This window comes from Mixophyes fleayi, chromosome 1, assembly GCF_038048845.1.
Source record: "Mixophyes fleayi isolate aMixFle1 chromosome 1, aMixFle1.hap1, whole genome shotgun sequence".
Lineage (NCBI taxonomy): Eukaryota > Metazoa > Chordata > Amphibia > Anura > Limnodynastidae > Mixophyes > Mixophyes fleayi.
This window is the reverse complement of record NC_134402.1, coordinates 311,641,281-311,663,354: the sequence shown is the minus strand read 5'-3', so window position 1 is coordinate 311,663,354 and position 22,074 is coordinate 311,641,281. Positions and strand designations below refer to the sequence as shown.

Below are 22,074 nucleotides of genomic sequence, written 5' to 3'. Positions count from 1 at the left end.
TTTACGTTTGTGAGCATGTTTTGCACCAGTTCTTCATAATTGTCCACTTTATGGTTACCCAAGAAGTTCTTCAGAACTGAGACATAGAGAAGAAGCTTCAACACCATTCAGAAATTTTATGAAATTAGAATCCTTGAATGTTTACAAATTTGAGGGCCAACAAAGATTCTAGGTTTTAGTTTTTTCATACTTAGTCCAGGGAACAATCTACAAATGTATTTGAAGCAATAACCATCCTTGTCCAAGATCTTAACAAATAGTTTCATTAGTTCCAGCTTGGTGTGGAGTGGTGGGAGAATGATTTTTTTTCCCTGTCAACAAATGGCTTGTTAATGATGTTCGCTGCCCCTATGTTATGATTCCTAGTGCAGTCACGAAGAGCAGCGGAAGTATAAAGTAAAGTTTCTTTATTCAGGTAAATACATAAACAAAGATAACTCAAATTCACGGATAAGAACAGGTTTCAAAAGAGACTGTATAGTAAAATGGCAGGAACAGGTATTATAAGTTTACCCCAGTCCAGAAGGCACAAGGCTGTCCAGGGAAGTAGACAGAGTCCAGGGATCAATCAGAGATCAGATAAACAAAATCTAAATAGCCAGGCAGAGATCAAGGTCACAAACGAAATAAGCAAGGTCCAGAAGTCGAGGCAAAGGTCAGGGCAACAGGCAAACGAGCAGGGTCCAGGAATCAAGCCGAGGGTCACAACAGAAGATCAAGCAATGGAGCAAATACAGGAACACGGCAGCAGTAGCCAGGAATAAATGGGATAAACTGCACAGAGCACAGCTTGAGGCAGGTATTAGAAGCAGTGCGACAGGTGCAGTTCTAATTAGGCATCAGGCAGGAGATTAACTCCTTCAGACATGTAGAAGAGTTCAGGAACAGAACAGCAGCACCTCTGGTGGTATAAGGTACTGCTGCTAGATACAAAACACAGGCAGAGTTGTAACACCCTACAGTCATTTTTTCTCTTGAAAGCCATATCACTTCCAAAGATCTTGCTTCACCCTACTGTCCTACAAGCAGATGAAACAAAGGTTTAGACACTGGTGGTCATGATAACAGAGCTTCAGCAAGACCGTATTGATATTTTCATATTCTTCTTTAAGTTCTGTTGAGTGAGCAATTGGAAGAGATGCATATCAGTTACCATTGTGCAATAAAATACCTTTCAAGCTTCTACTGGAGCTGTCTATAAAAAGCCGGCAATCTCCTGGTTGATCTTCCATTCCCACTTGAACAAGAAGTCCAGGGATATTATTGCAGTATATAAGTTCTTCAACTTGGCTGAAATAAGGAAGAAGTCATGCCTCTCTTATTATTATTATTATTATTATTATCTTTTATTTATAAGGCGCTGCAAAGGCTATGTAGCGCCATACATGACATATACAGAAAGCAGTGATCCTATATACAAAATGTCGCTACAACCACTTCATATACTTGACTTATTTACACTATTTAAATGTATACAAATATATTACATGGATGAGAAACAAGAAAAACATAATAGACAGCGCAAACTGCCAACTGTCAACTGACTGCTAGCTGGGTGACCGATGTACACAGGTGGAATATTCTAGAATGATCGCAGACTGAACACCTAGAATATTCGAGTGTCTCACCTTCTAGATTGTTCTGATAATTTTCCATATGCACGCGCTATGAGTAAGTTGCCTATTAATTGAGGGTATTCATTATCTCAAGAACTAAAGCCAATTTGAAATAAAATACTTTCATATTTGAATACACCAAACTACATTTATTCAAATATCCTTAGCATCTAAATTTTCTTTTTGCTGGGCTGTGTTATGGATACGTCACTGTCCTGAGACATGAGTGTAGGGTGACATCCTGGGGGCATGAGGGAGGGAATTTACAAAATCCAAGTATTGAACTACCTAGAGTACATCCAGATTGTTTAGGGTGTTTGGATTTGTAATAACCAAGTTAATAACCATTTTTATTCAATATTAAACATATTTTATTCAATGAGAAAAATGTGGGAGGGCAAATATCCTTTAATAATAATGATCTGTTCAGACCAAGATTAATTGAGTTTTAATAATTTAAAGAAACCTTCTTATTTACCATCCGGGACAGGAACTTTTACAATTAGAACTTTTTTCTATGGGAAGAGCTTCAAATTCTCTAAAAGTAGAAAATGATTCCTAAAACCTAACATTATTATCCGTATCCAGGTCTCAAGAAATATATTCATCATATCAGAATTACAGGGTAGAATGATGAAAATTACCATTTTATTCCTGATTTGATTAATAAAATCGTATTAAGAACTGCCTTCAATCAATCTACATATCAGTTTACCTATAGCTTTACAAAGACCTTTTGCTCTTTGGAAGCTGCTTTTTTAATATGATACACAGATTTTTAGTTTAAGTTTAGTAATACAGTGTAGCTATATAATACCCACAAGCAGCCAGTAACTCAATATTAAACCTCTCATATGCAAAATATATAATGAAACCCCTCAGACCAGCTTTCATGGTGCTCCAGAATAATAATGGATTAACCTATGAAAATTATTGGCAACCAGATTATTTTCCTACATGTTCTTAATTAAATAGTATGCATAATGAGACTTTTAAAACCTAGGAAATCTCCAACTACATCAATGTATAGCATTTCAATAAAAATCAATCTGAATAGGTAATCTCACAAAAATATTATTCTGAGTATTATTTCTATATCTATGTAAAAGTGAAGGTGGTAGGGGAGAAACACCCAAAAAAACATTACTGTAGATTGACGATTTTATGAATTGGTTACAGGACACTACTGTACATTTAAATGGCTAAAACATTTTAATTGCGGTATACCGTAAGCTAACACATGGTGGCAGTAGCATCATACACGTTTTACCAAATGCATGTACTAGACTTAATGTATTAGATTTTAAGGGTGGTGTTCATACGAAGGGTTCTTTATTTAGGAATTTTTATCACTGGTGACATTAAACCTGAAACTAACAATACTGTCTGGGGAGGAATATTATTAAGAGTTTCTCATCAGTGAGATAACACAGGCAGCTCTAACATACCAGAGAAACATTATATTTACAATGAGAGAGATTGCAATTATTTATAATGAACAACATAGCAAATAGCATGAAACAATAGCTAATTTTATGATACATGTTTGTGTCAGTGGAAAAGGTCATTTAGATTCTCTTGACCAATAACCAAGGATTTGATTTAACTTCCTTGCTTTAGATTTTCTGTTTTAGAAGCTGGATTTATTTGTTTTATTCGTTGGAGAAAAAAAACTGCAATATTGGGGGATTCAACAAGCAGTTATTTAGGCTATCTCCACTTTTGTGGCGGTGGCTAAATATAAAAGGATCCATTTTACAATTTTAACCCCTACACAACTATCTATATACACCTTCTAGTACAGTGGTCAGGGAACAGGGGTAAATTACCCCAAATGGGGTAAAAATGAAATTCCTGGGGGTAATGCTGCCGATTCACATGCTGTAAGTTGGATTATAGACCCCTTTAAATGTATAATTGCTTTTGTACCAGAGAAGCCTCAAGGGTTGGCAGAGGCACTTCTTGAGCTTCGATGCAATAATGAAGCACCTATTGCATTTGAAAACAAAGCAGATCTGTCATATTTTTAGATGTCAACAGCTGCAAAGACATTCAAAATTGCACATGAGGAGGCAGTCAAAAAGTTGCTGCCTTTTGCAACAACCTACCTTTGCGAACAAGGATTTTCCACTCTAACGAACATAAAAACAAAGCAGAGAAATCGATTGGACGCTGAAGACTGTATCCAAATTGCTCTGACATCAAAATGCCCCAATATTGATGCTCTCGTATAAAAAATGAAGCAACATCATTTCTCCAAAACCTGAAGTTTTGAAGTTGAAGCTTTCAAAGAAATTTTGAATAGATTCAATAAAATTTTGAATTCCAATAATTAATAATATATGATTTCCTTCCTTTCAAATCAAGGGGGTAACGTCGGCGTATCCAAATATATTTGGGGGTAAAAGGTAAAAAAAGTTCCCTGACCCCTGTTCTAGTAGAACCAGAGATTCATAAATTTGTTGTGGTAGAACAGCCCATTTAACAGGTGTGAATTCCAATATTAATTATTTGAGTTCTACATTTTGCATTACCTTTCTACACTGTATATCTAAATTTGCAATTTTGATTCATATATAGTCTACAAATAGAGCTGACATTATGCTCATTTCATTCTGCTGTGTGGTGTGATACCCACCTTACAAACTAGGCAGTTTTAACATTTCACTCACCTATATAGTACTTGGCAATTCTAGTGCTCTTTTCATGTATATCATAAATGGATAGGATTGCTGTATTAATATAATAGCACCCAGTACCCACACATGACAATATAAGTAGTATTGGCACTGTCTCCTAGCATAATCTAACAATAAGGTATTGGATTATGGAATATAGGCTAGAGATGCTCGGGCTCGGTTTTCCAAAAACCGAACTCCCCCGGACATCGCCAATCCGGTACTTTCCCAAAAAAAGAGCCAAATTATGTGATTTTAGCATTTTCTAGAATTTTTTTTTCTTATTTTTTAAAAATACAGATCCAAAACCAAAACCAAAACCAGAACAAAAGAGGGCGGTTTTGGCAGAACCAAAACCCAACCACAAAGTTAATACAGATCCAAAACCAAAGCGAAAACAGTGAACATCCCTAATATAGGCTCATGATGTACAGTATAATAACAGTGCCCGTATGCCATCTAGTGATTCGGTATTATGCTGGATTTATTAATTCATTATTCAATCTGTGTCAGTGCTGCATATAACATTTAGTTTGTGGGCCTCCTTTGAGTTAATAGCACAGCAAATATAACAACGGAGCAAGATTCCATCTTGGTAAAACCATGTTGCGCTGCATTTAATATGTGCAGACATATTTGGGAGGGGCAATGTCTGAGCTCATTTCTAAACTGAAATGTAAAAATAAAGCTGACCAGTATGTGTGTGCTAGATGCAAAAGTAGGCAGCATTTTGCCTGCATGCAAAAATAAATAGATCAATAAATAAATCCATTTGCACCCATTGTATTGCAAACAAGGTTTGTCCAAGAGCAAATTTGCTTCTCCTTTTCCTTTGCTTCTATTTCTAAATGAGGCCTTATATTTGAATATTGCATATATCAAAGATACCCAGTTAATGCCAGTCAAATATTTCCCGGAGAAGCGTGGCAATTTCGACCAAACTCTGCCCACTTCACTAGGAAGTGGGCAGATGCGGGAGATTGCCACACCGGGAGTCCGTGAGACTCTAATGAAATGTGGGAGTCTCCCGGACATTCCGGGAGAGTTGGCAAGTATGCCCTAAAGCACCTGCAATGTAAGTCCAATCAGATCTGTTATCTCTTACAGAGCTCACAACTCAATTAAGTGTGATAGCTAAAGTAAGTGAGTAAACTATGTGTCCATGCCCAGGCCCTGTGCCCTAGACTTCTACCTAGTTTGACTAGTTAGTAATCAGGCCAGGATCTGATTTATTTTTAGCTAGGTTTACGGTTAAAATTTAGGCTTGGATTTGATCATGGGCAAATGTTAGTTTTTATTGGATACCTTGCAATAAACTTTTAGTTTGATTTTCAGGTTAGTGTGTTTTTTATTTCTCTTTGACATGGGGGATCTTAAGATCACCTTGACCCTGCAGATTAAACCCTCTTTTAAATGAGTGGTCTCCTTTCTTCCTAGTACAGCATGGGCCTTAAGATGGGAGCTATTTCCCAGCATCTCTTATGGAGGATCATTTCATTCATTCTAATGGTGGACCCTGTCCTGTGGCAACTTCCCCTTTTATGTTTAATTAAAACATCCATTTCTGTTTTGACATTTAGCAAATCACTTTGAAACTAATACTGTCTTTAAACGAACAATGAATCAGTGAAGTACAAAGTGTGTCACATCACTAAGAATATTTCTTTTGCAGGAAGTGGTACAGATCACATGACACAAGACAGACCTTGTCTACATCTTTATAAGCACTTCTAGCCCCATATCCTGGCATACTGATTTTAGAACAGTACATCATGCATCTTATTACATTTATTCTCTCCTGGGCTCTTCTAATAGGTAAATAAATTGCTGGAATATTTAAAAGGGTGCTGACTACATTATATCTAAATGTGGATTAGGGATCAGTGAAAATGTATACATTTGATGTATTGCTAGATGGACTTATAATGCTGATATTTTATTTGCAGGGGAAAATAATGCTCAATCCGTAAACCAAACATCAGCACCTCAGACTGTCCTCCCAGGAGATTCTGTACTTTTGGAATGTACATATAAAGCTTCTGGCAACTTTTATCTTTTTTGGTATGTTCAGTATCCTGGTAAAGCTCCTGTAATGATGATATATTCCCTGAGACTGGAAGAATACAAAGGATTTTCAGCTGAACATGATAAAAGCAAAACATCCTTCCACCTGAGGAAAGAGCAGGTTGAACTGACTGACTCTGGCGTGTATTTCTGTGCTGTGAGTGACACAGTGAATAAACTGCACAGCTCACCTGTCACATAACTCTCTGTGTGTCTCATACTGCTCCTGTCACATTAACTTATCTTGTTCTACAAAGATATAATAATTCTATATGCTCATTGAAGTTTCTGAATAAAGCCAGACAAATGGCCGATTTATAAAGTGCATTCAGTGCAGGAAACTAAATTTGAACTCTTTACATCCCTTACACAAACTACTATAAATCTATTTAATATTAGATCTACACATAAGGTAGAAATCATTTCAGATGTTTGCTGCAAGATTTTTCTTGAAAATTACAATTACAATGAAAAAAATCGTTTATCTTCTAGAAGCTTTCCAAGGACACTATCCTGCTTCAAAATGCCCAAATTCTTATTGATTATATTCTTGATCTGTCTTGACTTGGTATTATACACAAAAGGTGTTATATTGTCTTCAGGGAAACCTCCATTACTCCGAGAGGTTCTTTTACTAGCACATAAAATATTATGTGCATCTAAAGTAAAAGCATAGTAATTCTAGGTACCCCTCTTTTTTAGTTATGTAACATAATACATGTCTAGTTCAAAAATGTTTGTGATCAAAACAATTCCATCTCAACCTCCCTATTTGGCTTTTGTGGATATTTTTAGCCAAGGCATTGTAATGTAAATAATTATAAGCACCTGCGGGTTTATTAAAATTAGATGTAAGAATTGTATTCCCCATAATAGAAAGGCTAATATCCAGAAATGAATTAATCCACTTGATAAGGTGCCTTCTACATATGACAGGAGATGATCAACTGGTATCTATATCACAATTTTGTTTTAATGGCACCAAATTTTTAACAGAGAGGTATAGTGCAGAAAAGACAGAGACAGAGACATGAGGTAATGACACTGGGCCTGAGTCATTAAGGAAAGAAAGGAGTAAATGTTCTCCGGGACAAACCACGTTACAATGCAAGCGGTGCAAATTAGTTTATTATTTTGCACATACATTAAATACTGGCTGTTTTTTCATCTAGAACACAAATACTTGATAGCTTTATTTTTGCACTGACATTTAAAATTGATCTAGAACATGCACTTACCCAACTATAAATTTGTACCCACATTTTAAATTTACCTCCCTCTCTAATGCAACATACTTTTGTCTAGGTGCAAAGTTACTCCTTTTTTATGTTTTACTTTCCTTAATGACTCACTGTGAGAATAATCATGCTAACTACTATCTAGTTCAACTCAAGTTAGTTTGTATTTTCTTTAGTGATCGGGACAAGTTTTGTGATTGAAAAATGTATGCTTTATTTACATAAAAATATACAAAACATACATAAAGACATTATATACAAGTGTGCTGTGTAGCAGCTGACACATAATACATGGTGAAACATAAATCAATGATACTTTAGAGCACAATACAAGATATATGGCATATAATATGACATCCTACACTATACATCAAGTACTTCACTACGCATTTATTACTTAAACAAGACTACTGTTTCAACAAAGAGCAATGGGTGTGAGGGGGTGGTATGTGAACTGGGTAAGGGAGAGTAATCACAGGCCCGAAACTTTATTGATAACACATATAAAGGGAAAGATGCATAAGTGGGACAAGTCATTCAACAGCAGTGTGATGGGGGAATAGAAGGAGGGTAAGGAAGGCCCACGGCTTTATTGGGCCTGATCCATCAAGGTACACAAAGTGAACACAATTTGCATTCCATTTCTATGCATCATGAAAACAAGGCAGGAAGGCTTAAAAGGTGATCAGACATAAAGAAGTTAATATCAGGAAAAAAATAACTAATTTTACTAGAACAGACTTCGTTGAAGCCCAGAACAAACATGATGTCCTTCCAGAAATTATTATTGTTATCTTAAGTTTTCTTTTTTTAGGCTGGCTGGCAGCTTTGAGCCATGATTTATTGAAAAACAGACACAAATAGGGAGAATGGGGAGAAGAAGATTAGTTATATTCTTCCTCAGGACTGTCTGTGATGGAATAGTCATTTAACAGGCTGTGAATCAATCTGTGAGTCCTGAACATCTTCTCTCTTTTCAATACCTGGCGATTCCTGGCAAGCCATAAACTGTCTTTAACACAGTTCAAAAGCCGCCAGACCTCCTGAATTGCCCCATAAGTGTGGGTGCCAGGAAATAGTCCATAGAGTACTGACTCAAACAATAAGCTGATCTTGGGCGCATTAGGCCTGATTCATCAAGGAACACAAAGTGAACGCAATTTGCATTCCATTTCTATTCATCGTAAAAACAATGCAGGTAGGCTTAAAAGTTGATCAGACATAAAGAAGTTAATATCAGGAAAAAAATAACTAATTTTACTAGACCAGACTTTAGTGACGCCCAGGGCAAACATGATGTCCTTCCAGAACGGTGTGGTACGTAAAAACGACACTGTCAACCCCCGACAACATTTTAAACTACAGGGAATAACAATGTCTATAAGCCCTACAGTAGTAAAATTACTACTTACCATATTTCAGACATGCAGTTTTTCCGGAGCTTAAAATCAACGTCCAGTGTCCATTCCGATTGGCCTAAACACCTACAGTATGAAATTACATCATTTAGTATGGACAAACTGAAAATGGAGGTTTTAAATTGGCAATACCGGGACCCCATGCCTATATAATGTAATACAGGCATGGGGTCATTGCAATACCAAATTAATTTGCCAATATGTATACTACTTATATATTTTTATTTTTTATTTTTTCTTATTCGACTCCAGGAGGTGTGTACATGTGATTTATGTCATCACGGCCCCCATCCCTGCTGTTCAATCTCGTAACATGAAAGATGGGGCCATAACAAAGCAAGACCAGGACTTAATTACACAATTCACGCAGTTACAAGAATTTTGACAGTGGGTGGGGCTATGGTGATGTAATGGCATCATCGTGCCCCCTCCCACTCTTGCCAGCTGACCGGTCAAAAGTTGGCTAGTATGGTGTTAAAACATATAGGCCCTGAGTCATTAAGGAGAGCAAGGCAAAAAAAGCAGTAAATTTGATCCTGGAAAAAACATGTTACAAAACAAGGGGTGCAAATTAGTTTATTATTTTGCATATAAAGAAAATACTGTTCTTTTGTCATGTAGCACACAAAGACTTGATAACTTTATTTTTACACGAAAATTTAAAGTTGATCTCGGGCATGCCCTATCACTACTATAAATCTGTCCCCACATTTTAAATTTACCTCCCCCTCTAATGCAACATGGCTTTGTCCAGGTGCAAAGTTACTACTTATTTATGCTTTGCTCTCCTTAATGACTCAGGCCCATATATCATATAAATCTGTAACAATGAAAAAATAATACATGTTTAAAACTAAGTCTTAATTATTTTATTTTGATTTAAATGTAGTTCACACAACATCCTTATTGCTTATCCTCAAAATCTTTCCATTTTGCTGCTAAATTTTTCGGACATATCCAGCCTGGTCATGACATGTGACAAATAAGTAAACCTGAATATAACACTGTGTTGGAAAACAAATGCTACAAATAGCACACACAAAACTTTGCCATGTTATGATTTAAAAAAAAATATTTTAATATTTACTGACCTCAAGTTATGATGCGAGGGATGCTGTGAGGGGTTGTTTGAAAGCAACTAAACAGTTAATGTTTTGATTTGTTGAGAATTCCAAAGCAATAGCCAATGACATTGTGTGCTATCTCTCTTCTGTTTTTCCAGGAAGTGACAGAGAGGAGATCTGGTGATGATAAGACTGTCACATCTCTTGTTCTCTTCACTTCATATATAGACACAAGCAATTTGTAAAATTCTAGATAAATAAATCATGAATTTCATCATCACATTTATCCTCTCTGGGACTGTGTTTATAGGTCTGTTAATTTATGGATAAAATACATGTTTCTAGATCATAAAGAGGGTTAACTATGAGAAATGATTGGAATAACCAAATAAATCACATAATTATAAAGACATGAATTACTAATGCTTTCACTTTATTTGCAGGAGGAAGTAACGCACAGACTGTAAACCAGACATCAGCACCCATGAATGTCCACGCAGGAGATTCTGTATTATTGGAATGTACATATAAAGTTTCTGTCAATCCTTATCTTTTTTGGTATGTTCAGTATAATGGTAAAGAGCCTACAATGCTGATCAATGACCTGATGCAGACAAAGTACAAAGAATTTTCAGCCGAGCATGAAAAAAGCAAATCATCCTTCCACCTGAAGAAAGAGCAAGTTGACCTGACTGACTCTGGCGTGTATTTCTGTGCAGTGAGTGACACAGTCAATAAACTGCACAGCTCACCTGTCACATAACTCTGTGTGTCTCATGCTTCCTGTTGTATTATGTTTTCCTGTTATAGAAAGCTATAACAATGATTCAAGATATATAGAATTTATAATGTGTTACTCCAGGAACAACTATTCAATATACAATTTGCTTTTATTCTCTTACTATGGTGTAATTTTATTATGTGTTTTATATACAAATATTCCTTCCCAGTGGAATTTACAGTATTTAAATTCACATTTTTCACCTAATGTTCTGTTAGTAATGTATCTTTGTGATTAACATATTTTGAAGATACCAGGTTTTCTGGCCTAATGCTACCCACTTCACGCTGGCTGGCCACCCACGGGTGCCTTCCTATGCTAGGGAAGTCTACCCAGTACCTTCTAGGATTTGTATAGTCACTCAGGCAAATGCAGTTATAAAAATACAACAGTATATTTATTGTCATACAAACAACACTAGATTATTATGTACACACAGTAAATAAATGCCAGACAGGTTTACCACGTCATCTCTTCCTTACCCCACTAGTTTAGGGAGTTATAGTCACCTGTCTGTCCAGACTTCATGACCCATGGATCTCTCCCAGTTGCATATATAGACTATAGTAGAGAACGACAACTCAAACCAGTCTTGCACTCTTCATCAATGAAATCCCAGAATGAACACCCCCTCCCCCCTGGAGTGGATCCTAATATCTCAGGTCTAATTTCCACAGTCTTTCTCCTCCCTAGGCAAACCCCTGGGTCTATTCTTCTTAACCATTGGTCAGTGCAGGACTAGGGGGGGGGGGGTTGGAGAGGGCAGTGAATATGAGCTGTTCTTCCACAGAAGCCCCCTGCTGGGATGCAGAAAGAAAGTCTGGACTAGTCCTAAGGAGAACAATTGATACTAATTGGCTTCCCCTAATTCCAAGGATAAGGTAGCAGTGAGCCCCTCCTAATATTAACCCCTTACACTACTTTGTGATGTCACAGGGTCCCCAGCTGTTCCATGCTTCCTGTAGAGGAAGGAGGTGGGAGAATAAATGCAACTCCAGCCCTCTCACCTGTATCCTGGACACCACCTGATCTTTACCCATAACCCTCCTGGCTTCAGTTTAAGGACAATGAATGACATTACTGCAAGTCATCAATATATAATATACAATATACATATTTACATTGAACTACAATATCCCCTTAACCACATGTAATTGGACAATGCAGTTGTAGTCTGGTGAGCTGGGGAACAAAAGCAAGGGCTATAAAAAGTACTATAATCCACATTATGTGAGAAACGAGAAACAGAATGGTCACAGGGTTATCACACTCGTTTCGTCACACATGTTGTGTAACTATTGTTGTTAACTGTCATTAATTTCCAGGGACAGTCCCAGGTTTATTTTAGATATGTCCCTGGAATTTCTTAGCAATGTTCCTCTTTTTCAATATGAAGGAATGACACATTAAAATTATATTTTCCTGTCTAGATGCAATTCTTAACAGATATACTTTATATGCACTTTATACGATTTATTTATAAACGAAGAGTAAGTTCAAAAAAGTATAGTATAATTATAGACCTCTATAGAGTATGGTGCCATCAGTACTCCTCATCTCAGACTCTAGTGGGTTAAAAATCTCCTTTTCTCTCTTCAGCACCTTTCTTTAGTACAATACACATGAAGGTAGTGGCTCACTCAGATAGTCTGAAAAACTGACATCTCTCTCCCTCGGGACTGTCATTCTGCCTCTTGACCTATTACCTCTATATTGTCAGTCACTGTTTGTTTCCATTGCTCTGACCCTTGCGTATCTTAGACTCGATACACATGATCCTGCTAACAATCTCTTGGATCAGACTTCACATCCCTCACAACTTAATTTGCATACTGTTAATTTTTACTATACTCTATCCCGATCTCCTACATCAAACTCTCATACACACAGCCCGTCTTCTGTTCCCATGGAATTCACTCGTTTTCCAGAGCCTTCGTCTTAGAACTCAAACTAGCTGTACACCCGACTGTCAGCTCATTCATGGTTTCTATAACCTCCCTCTCGGATCTCATAGTCGCTTTTGTAGTTTATTAAAATTGCTCTATGCACACCCAGTAAGATACAGAGGCTTGAGGTTCTTCACATATTCTGTGATATCATCAAGTTAGACTTGATGACATAATTCTAGTGGACCAAGTCTTAAGACTTGTTCCATGGTTCGCTGCAAGATGGCTGGTACAGAGGCGATACCAAACACCAACCTATTATAGCTGTATAGGCCATTGATGGTGAGCAGCAATTTGGATTCTTCTTCTATCTCCATCTGCAGATAAGGTTCTGCTAATTTATTATTACTGAAAATTTGTCCACCCAACAAATTTACACAGATATCTTCAATTCGGGGTAGAAGGAAGAACTGCTCATTTTGTATGATAGGGTTGATAGTAACTGTCACAGTCTTTCTTGGCTACCAGAACCACAAGCATATACATTTTTATTCTTCTTACGTACAGATTTCTTGTTTTTTACATCCTCCTAATTTTTCTAACTGCCTCCAAATTAAACACCTTTCATTTTATTTATTGATTTTTACCTGAGTATAATGAAATAAAGTGTTATTTTCACGTACAGTTAGAAGCAAAGCAAAAGAAGGAGCAAATGTCAATCCTGGATAAACCCAGTTGCAATAGAAGCGGTGCAAATGCATTTGTTTGCATGCAGGGAAAATACTCGAGGCTTTTGCATGTATCACACAAATATTGGACAGCTTTATTCTTAAACTGCAATTTAGAGTTGAGCTTGGACACGCCCCCAACTCTAAATCTGTCCACACATTTTAAATTTGCCTCCCTGCAGTTTAACATGGCTTCACCAAGGTACAAATTTGCAATTTTTTTTTCTTTGCTCCTAACTATAGAAAAGTCTACATTTACTTGCTTATGCTACAATAAAAGGCTTTACTGCTGTTGCCTTGAATGCTGGCATCTCAGTATTAGTACTGGCAGAAGCACTACTCCTGCCAGCATACCTTCCAACATTTAGAATCACAATATCGAGACAAAATAAGCCCTGTTCCCGTTTTGTACAGACCCCACCCACAAATGTGGGTAAAACGTCCCTAACTATTTGTTAAGCCCCTCCACTTTTGCGAACTGTGAATCGGGATGTCCCACCAAAATCGGGACAGTTGGGAGGTATGTACTAGTAAATGCCATGTAAGTAGAAAGTCTTAAACAGGGTCCTCCAAAAAACGCTTAATGACCTCTCCTAAAACAACAGCTTTTCCAAGCATTGAGGGAAAATATAATGAACATAGTAATAAATATAAATATGTTAATGTATAGCATTTGAAGCAAATGAATAATTATTATATGTAACTATTTAAAGGTGAAGGGGATGGGTGGAGAGTCCACATCCCACTCTCACCCCCCCCCCCCCCAAAAAAAAACTAAAAACATTATTGTCTATTGACATTTTTTCCTTTAAATTAATTACTGTATATTTAAGATCCAAATATTTCACATGGTTAATTCAGTATTCCCTTAGCTAACACATGGTGGCAGCAGCATCCTACAAGTTTTAACCAAAATCATATAATAAGCTTAATGTACTAGGCTTTTAGGTGTTGGTCATGGGGAATGGGGTTGAAACATAGAACATGTGTTCAGTGGTGACCTGAAACTAACAGTAACACTGGGAACAATAGGAGGAATCATTTTCAAAGTTCCTTATCAGTGAGATAACACAGACAGCTCACACACAACCACAAAACATTTTTATTATATCTACAGTGAGAGAAATGTATATTATCTTCCAATAAGCATGAAATAATCAGTAATTATCTGATACATATATGTGTATTATTGCAAAACCGAATCTAGATTATCTGGTCCAAAGAGCAGGGACTGGTTTTAACTTCCGTGTTATAGATTTCTTATTTATCAACTGTTTGGTCTGAAAAAGTGCATTTCATAAGAAAATACTCTGGTGATGTGGTCGGGATAGGCCTGGGAATGCTTAAGGCCGAATTCAGTCAGTGAATTTAAAATGGTGCTCAGTTTTAAACATTTTGCTCATCTCTCAGTAAAATGTATATAGCACTTACCAGTCCTCTGGACAGGCACCTTTGATGGACTCTGTCATTTTATAATATCAGCCATTGGTCATATATTATACCAACAGCCATACATGACAGCAGTATCCATACAATAGCAGCCAATACTCATAAATGACTAAATAAGTAGTGTTCATATATATTGGTATGGGTCAAGATGTACAGTATATGAGCAGTGCCCATATAACATTTTATGCCTCAGTATTATACTGGGCCCCCTAATTCCTTTTCACGGTCTGGGCTCCTACTCTCTCTATAATGCACATGCCCATAGTTTACTTGCCATGCTGCTATGCCTTGGAAACCCAGTAAATACCAGTTGTAAATTCAAACAAATGCTGCCCAGATTATGCTCTCCTTGACTATCTGCAAGTTAGTAGTGTCCATATGCGAGTGGTGTCTAGATTATGTTATAGCCCAAGATTATATAACCAGAAGGTGCTAGCAAGTACTCTTCTGCTCAAACATTTTAGATCTGGTTAGCTGAGGCAAACATGATTGCAGCACTGCTGCTCATGTCTCTTCTGTGTAGCAGTTGTAAGTGCCTGGTACCTGTTGAAAGAAAAGTAGTGGAGACCTAGAGAAATGTGGTGTTGAACTCCATGTAAATATAGTGATCACATTATTTCCAGTCATTATATCCATAAAATCCCTGCAATTTTTAAACCCAATCAGAATTACACTTCTGGCTGTAACAGAGCTCAGCACTTAATCAGATATCATATCAAACATAGTTTATGACTCTCCCGGAATGTCTGGGAGACTTCCTGATTCCGGATAGCTCTCCCGGGAGAGCAGGCCATTCTCCTGCATACTGCCCACTTCATAGTGAAGTGGACAGGATAGGGTCTCAATGATATTTTACCCCGCGATTGCTTAATTTTGTCACGGGCAGGAAGCCAAAATGATGTGATTCACATCACTCCACACTTGCAATTCACCTCAGAGACATCTTAAATATAAAGAAATATAAAGTCTTAAATAAAAATAAAAGTAAATAAGTAAACCAGGTGACTGTGCCTAGGACCTGAGCCCTAGACTCCTGCCTTGAAGGTGATTCAGCCCAGTATCTCAACTCTGTTATGTTTTCGATATTGAGCTAGATTTACGGTCACAGTTTAGGTTTGGATTAGATCCTTGGTTAATGTTAGTTTTAATTGGAAACCTTGCATTGGCCTATTCATTAGATATTAAGGTTAATGTTTTATGTTTTTTATTTGACCCAAGAGATCTTATAAACATCATGGGCAAGCAGAACATTTGTAAGAAGCGTCATTCAAATGAGGGGTCTCCTGTCTTCTTAGGGCAAACGGTGGCTAAAATAGAAGCTATTTTAGAGGCTCTTCTGTGGCATACCCCTGTCCGGTAGGCCGAGAGCAAATGTCACTTTTAACTTTTATAAAACGTCCATCTTTGCTCTGTCATTTAGCAAATCAATTTTAATCTGTTTATTTTAAAAGCACAATTAAATGCTGATATATAAAATGTGTCAACTCATTAAGAACATTAGTTTTTCAGGAAGTAGGACCAACCACATGACACAATGCAGACGTTGACTGCATCTTTATAAGCACTTCTAGCCCCATATCCTGACATACTGTTTGTAGAACAGTACATAACACATCATGCATCCAATTACATTTATTCTCCCCTGGGCTCTACTATTAGGTAAATAAATTATATATACTATAATGTTAATGAGGGATCAATATAAACAAAATAAACATATCATTTATTGCTGGATGAATTATTAATGCTGATACTTTATTTGTAGGGGGAAATAACGCACAATCCATACACCAAACATCAGCACCTCAGACTGTCCTCCCAGGAGATTCTGTATTTTTGGAATGTACATATAAAGTTTCTGGCACACCGCATCCTTCTTGGTATATACAGTACCCTGGTGAAGCTCCTGTATTACTGATACATTACCTGACACAGAAAGATCACAAAGGATTTTCAGCTGAGCATGATACAAGCAAATCATCCTTCCACCTGAAGAAAGAGCAAGTTGAACTGACTGACTCTGGCGTGTATTTCTGTGCTGTGAGAGACACAGTGAATAAACTGCACAGCTCACCTGTCACATAACTCTGTGTGTCTCATATTCCCTGTGTTATATAATGCTTTCATGTTCTAGTAACATTTGTGAATGATTCAAGATATATGTTATTCACTCACTTGTTATGTACAAATTTCCATACTAAATACCCTAATAACAACCATATGTAGTAGAAATATATATTGAATTTACAACTGTTAATCCGCTAGTTGTAGTCCTTCATCCCAACAACTTATTAATACACAATTTGCTATTATTTTATTACTATGGTGTACGTTTATTATATGTACTATATACAAAATATTTCCTTTCAGCGTAAGATACAGGGGCTCAGGCTCATCGCTCAAACGCTCCCTACTCCACCCAGTTATCTCACACTCTTTAACCATCTGGGACTCCTCCTCTCAAAAGTACGTCCTCTCGCTTCATCCCTTTCCTGTGATACCTTTATTTAATTCCCTAGAACTCTCTCCAGGACTTACTCCTAATGCATTTCAGCCGTGGCACTCGCGAGGAGTCAGATATCTTAATCACCTCACTTCTTCCATGATTTTTTCTCAATTTTCCGACATTCAATCTCGCTTCCACATCCCCTCAGTCAAATCTCGTCTTTCCTCCCACCCACCTACTACTTTTGAATCTCTTTGTTTACGTCAGTCCTCCACGTACGGTCTCATTTACACAATATATTATAAACTTGCTCCCTCTGCTTCAGGCTTTTGGGACCCCATGAACTGGCTTGGGAACGTGGCCTCGGTGAAACCCTATTAAATGAAAAATTGGTCTGAGATCTATGAAAATACTGCCTCCAATTCTATCTACATCAGAGTAAAAGAGAACGTCTATAAGGTGTTGTTTCGCTGGTACTATGTGCCCTCACGACTTCACAGAACCCTCCCTGACTTCACTGATCGCTGTTGGCGGGGGGTGCTCCCATGAGGGCTCTTTCCTCCATATCTGGTGGATGTGCCCAAAATTGACACGTTTCTGGTCTGAGATCAAACATCTGATTCACACGATTCTTCATGTAGATGTGCCACTGGAGCTGGAATTATTTTCTTCTCCCTCTTGGAGCCCCCTCGGCGACCCATCATCAGAATAAGTTGGCTAGACACATCCTCTCGGCAGCTACTTGCCAAATTGCAACAGACTGGCGGCAGCAAACTCCCCATTGCCTCAAGACCATAATTAACAGATTCTGACAAACACAGCAAATGGAATACATGACCAGCATTATTTGCAATTCATTGAGAGCTTTCACCAAGGTATGGAACCCTTGGCTCTCTTTCTTCCAGGCTCGCTCGCCATTCTCGTGACTCTGTACTGCTATCTGTTCCCTCCCCCCTTGTGTCACGAATCAATGCAGGATTACAGCTAAGGAGCCACGAATAAGGTGAAAAACATGTTTATTTGCTGAAGAACATGAACAGAAAATGTTATAATGAGCTTTGCAGTAATTACCAGGTATACGGCAGTTGCAGGTAAACAGGAGGTATGGAAAGATTCCAGGCAGCAAGTGCAGGGAAATGCAGAGGTAAAAACTAGGTTCACAGATGATACAGGTAAGCAGAATGTATGTAGAGATCCCAAGCAGCATAAACCCAGGAGCACAGCAGCAGGAAGTAACAACAATGAATAACAGGATGTGACCACAGAGTGTAACATCAATAACCAGCAATGAATGCTGGGAGAGACAGGTATACATAGGAAACACCCAGGTGCCAGGGATAATTAGTGCAGGAGGGTTAACTCCTAAGGGACTAGAAGCAGGCACAATAGCAGCACCTCTGGTGATCAGAGGTACTGCTGCTAACACATAAAATGAACACAAATACTGCACAGTTCAAAACAAACAGGGGCTGCAGGATGCAAGCAGCATTCAAAAGGGAGATGTTGCAAAGCAGACGGGGCAGACCGTGACACCTTGCTCTTCTCTGCTAGCTTTTTGCTTCTTCTAACATGGAAATAGCCACTCTTCTTCTCCACCTCTACCCTTCCTTTCTTTCTCTCTTCTCCTCTTTACCTTTTCCTTTTTCTCTCCCTTCGTACTCTCTAGAAAAACTCTTGGTCATTTTCTCTATCCATCTACAAACACTTGCTGACATGAGATGTTTTACTCCTAGGCTGGTCGTAGACATTGTTTGTCTCTGGCTGTAGCTTGTACAACATGTGAACTCTCATTGTCTGCTGTAAGTTATTTTCCGTTTGACCTTGCAAGAATAAAACTTTAAAAATAAAATAAAATAAAAAGATACAAGGGCTCATATAGAGAGTTGGACATATGCGTCTTTATTTTGCATTTCTTTATTCCGCATGCACACAAAAAAGCTTACACTTCTGTCCGTATGCTGATTTTGTTAAATCTCATGTTTATCACTTAATAATTATATTTTGAATCATGTTTTTTTCTTAGCATCTAGTTCCACATTAAAGCAGTTCACATACTTTAGCGTTTAAAGCTCATTTAAAGTATGCATTTTCTATACTGAGATATCCATGATAGACCATAAGGTGGCACTAGCACCTAAATAAATATTAAGAATTGAAATTCAGATAAGATTTGTAGGTTTGAAATTTTCTGTGTTTTGCAAAGTTTTGATGAAGCTCTGTGACCTTCAATAGCACTTCAATATGCTTGATTTAGTCATGTATTTCTGGCTGTAGTGAAGTGGACAGAACTGGGCCCCAATGACATTTCGGTTTCGCGATTGTTTCATTTTGCCACGGGCGGGGAGCCAAAGTGATGTGATTTGCAGCACTCCACACTTGTAATTCACCTCCTTTAAATATAAAGAAATATAAAGTCTTCAAATATGGTATAAAAATAAAAGTAAATAAGTAAACCAAATGACTGTGTTCAGGACATGAGCCCTAGAATCCTGCCTAAGTTGTATTGTAAATGATTCTGCCCAGTATCTCAACTCTGTTAGGATAGTTTTCGATATTGAGCTAGATTTACAGTCACAGTTTAGGTTTGGATTAGATCCTTGGCTAATGTTAGTTTTAATTGGAAACCTTGCATTGACTATTTCTGGCTGTACGGGTCATTTACAAATGACAAAGCACAGATTCGCAATGCCTCTTTCCTACTTCAGATGTTCATATTTCTATTACTGTAGTCATAAATAACCACCCAAGCACAGGATTAGATTTGGCAAAAGGTCACAGTTTATTTATATTTTATATATATATATATATATATATATATATATACATATATATACATACATACATATATATTTATATGTATATAAATATATATATATATATATATATATATATATATATATATAGATATATATAGATATATATAGACAAATATATATATATATATATATATATATATTTAGATATATATATTTAGATATATCTATCTGCTGCTCAAGTCTCTTCTGTGTAGCAGTTGTAAGTGCCTGGTACCTGCTGAAAGAAAAGTAGTGGAGACCTAGAGAAATGTGGTGTTGAACACCATGTAAAGATAGTGATCACAACATTATTTCCAGTCATTATATCCATACAATCCCTGAAATTTTTAAACCCAATCAGAATTACACTTCTGGCTGTAACAGAGCTCAGCACTCAATCAGATATCAAACATAGTTTATCACTCTCCCGAAATGTCTGGGAGACTCCCTGATTCCGGATAGCTCTCCCGGGAGAGCAGGCCATTCTCCCGGATACTGCCCACTTCATAGTGAAGTGAACAGGACAGGGTCTCAATGACATTTTAGCCCCTAAATTGCTTTATTTTGCCACGGACAGGGAGCCAACTTGATGTGATTCTCAACACTTCACACTTGCTATTCACCTCAAAAACTTCCTACATATAAAGAACTATAAAGTCTTAAATAAAAATAAAAGTAAATAAGTAAACCAGGTGACTGTGCCTAGGACCTGAGCCCTGGACTCCTGCCTTGTAGGGGATTCAGCCCAGCATCTCAACGCTGTTAAGATAGTTTTAGATATTGAGCTATATTTACGGATCCAGTTTAGGATTGGATTAGATCCTTGGTAATGTTAGTTTTAATTGGAAGCCTTGCATTGACCTATTCATTTGATATTAACAGGGCCTGATCAACCACTAGGCTGACCAGGCTGCAGCCTGGGGCGCTGGGTCCCGGGGGGCGCGGCACTGTGGGTATTTTATTTATTTTTAATTTTTTTTTAATTTTTTTTTTTTTCTTCATTCATTTTTTTTTCTGGGTGGGGGGGGGGGGGTCGCCACTGGGGGTCGCCGCGGGGGGGGTGGTTCGCTGCGGGGGGGTGGAGGGCTCAACGATCAAAAGCATTGGTGGTCAGTGGTTAGCAACACACAGCCAATTGCCAGGCTGCCTGTTGCTGTGCAGCAGACAGGAAGCAGGACATCTTCACTTCCTATCTGCTGATCTGAGGAGAGGAGCGACGCTGGCACAACTACAGGTAAGTGAAGGGGGAACTGCCCTGCATATCTATAGGGAGGGGGGGGAACTGCCCTGCATATCTATAGGGAGGGGGGGGAACTGCCCTGCATATCTATAGGGAGGGGGGAACTGCCCTGCATATCTATAGGGGGGGAACTGCCCTGCATATCTATAGGGGGGGAACTGCCCTGCATATCTATAGGGAGGGGGGGAACTGCCCTGCATATCTATAGGGAGGGGTGGGGAACTGCCCTGCATATCTATAGGGGGGGGGGAACTGCCCTGCATATCTATAGGGAGGGGGGGGGAACTGCCCTGCATATCTATAGTGAGGGGGGGGGGGAACTGCCCTGCATATCTATAGGGAGGGGGGGAAACTGCCCTGCATATCTATAGGGAGGGGGGGAACTGCCCTGCATATCTATAGGGAGGGGGGGAACTGCCCTGCATATCTATAGGGAGGGGGGGAACTGCCCTGCATATCTATAGGGAGGGGGGGAACTGCCCTGCATATCTATAGGGAGGGGGGGAACTGCCCTGCATATCTATAAGGAGGGGGGAACTGCCCTGTATATCTATAGTGAGGGGGAGATCTGCCCTGCATATCTATAGGGAGGGGGAACTGCCCTGCATATCTATAGGAGGGGGGGAACTACCCTGCATATCTATAGGGAGGGGGGGAACTACCCTGCATAT

At 38.2% G+C, this 22,074-nt stretch overlaps 1 protein-coding gene and 1 long non-coding RNA gene across 5 annotated transcripts in view; one reads left to right on the top strand and one right to left on the bottom strand.

The window, feature by feature from the left end:
- The window catches only part of LOC142158151 (T cell receptor alpha chain MC.7.G5-like), a 350,867-nt gene that overhangs the window by 207,594 nt on the left and 121,199 nt on the right, over positions 1-22,074 (top strand). Inside the window, exons 1-2 of one of the 4 annotated variants that reach the window (XM_075211843.1) lie at positions 10,299-10,388; positions 10,522-10,796. The exons of the other annotated variants lie outside the window; for them this stretch is intronic. Of the exons in view, the coding sequence (XP_075067944.1) occupies positions 10,343-10,388; positions 10,522-10,796 (321 nt within the window). The 5' untranslated portion in view covers positions 10,299-10,342. Of the gene's footprint in view, positions 1-10,298; positions 10,389-10,521; positions 10,797-22,074 lie in introns of those variants that run through there. 4 annotated transcript variants of the gene reach the window in all.
- On the bottom strand, positions 1,115-10,755 carry LOC142158195 (uncharacterized). The gene is made up of 3 exons (XR_012692737.1): positions 10,106-10,755; positions 9,009-9,080; positions 1,115-1,290 (listed from the first exon to the last, which is right to left on the bottom strand). It is a non-coding gene; the product is annotated as an uncharacterized LOC142158195 (long non-coding RNA).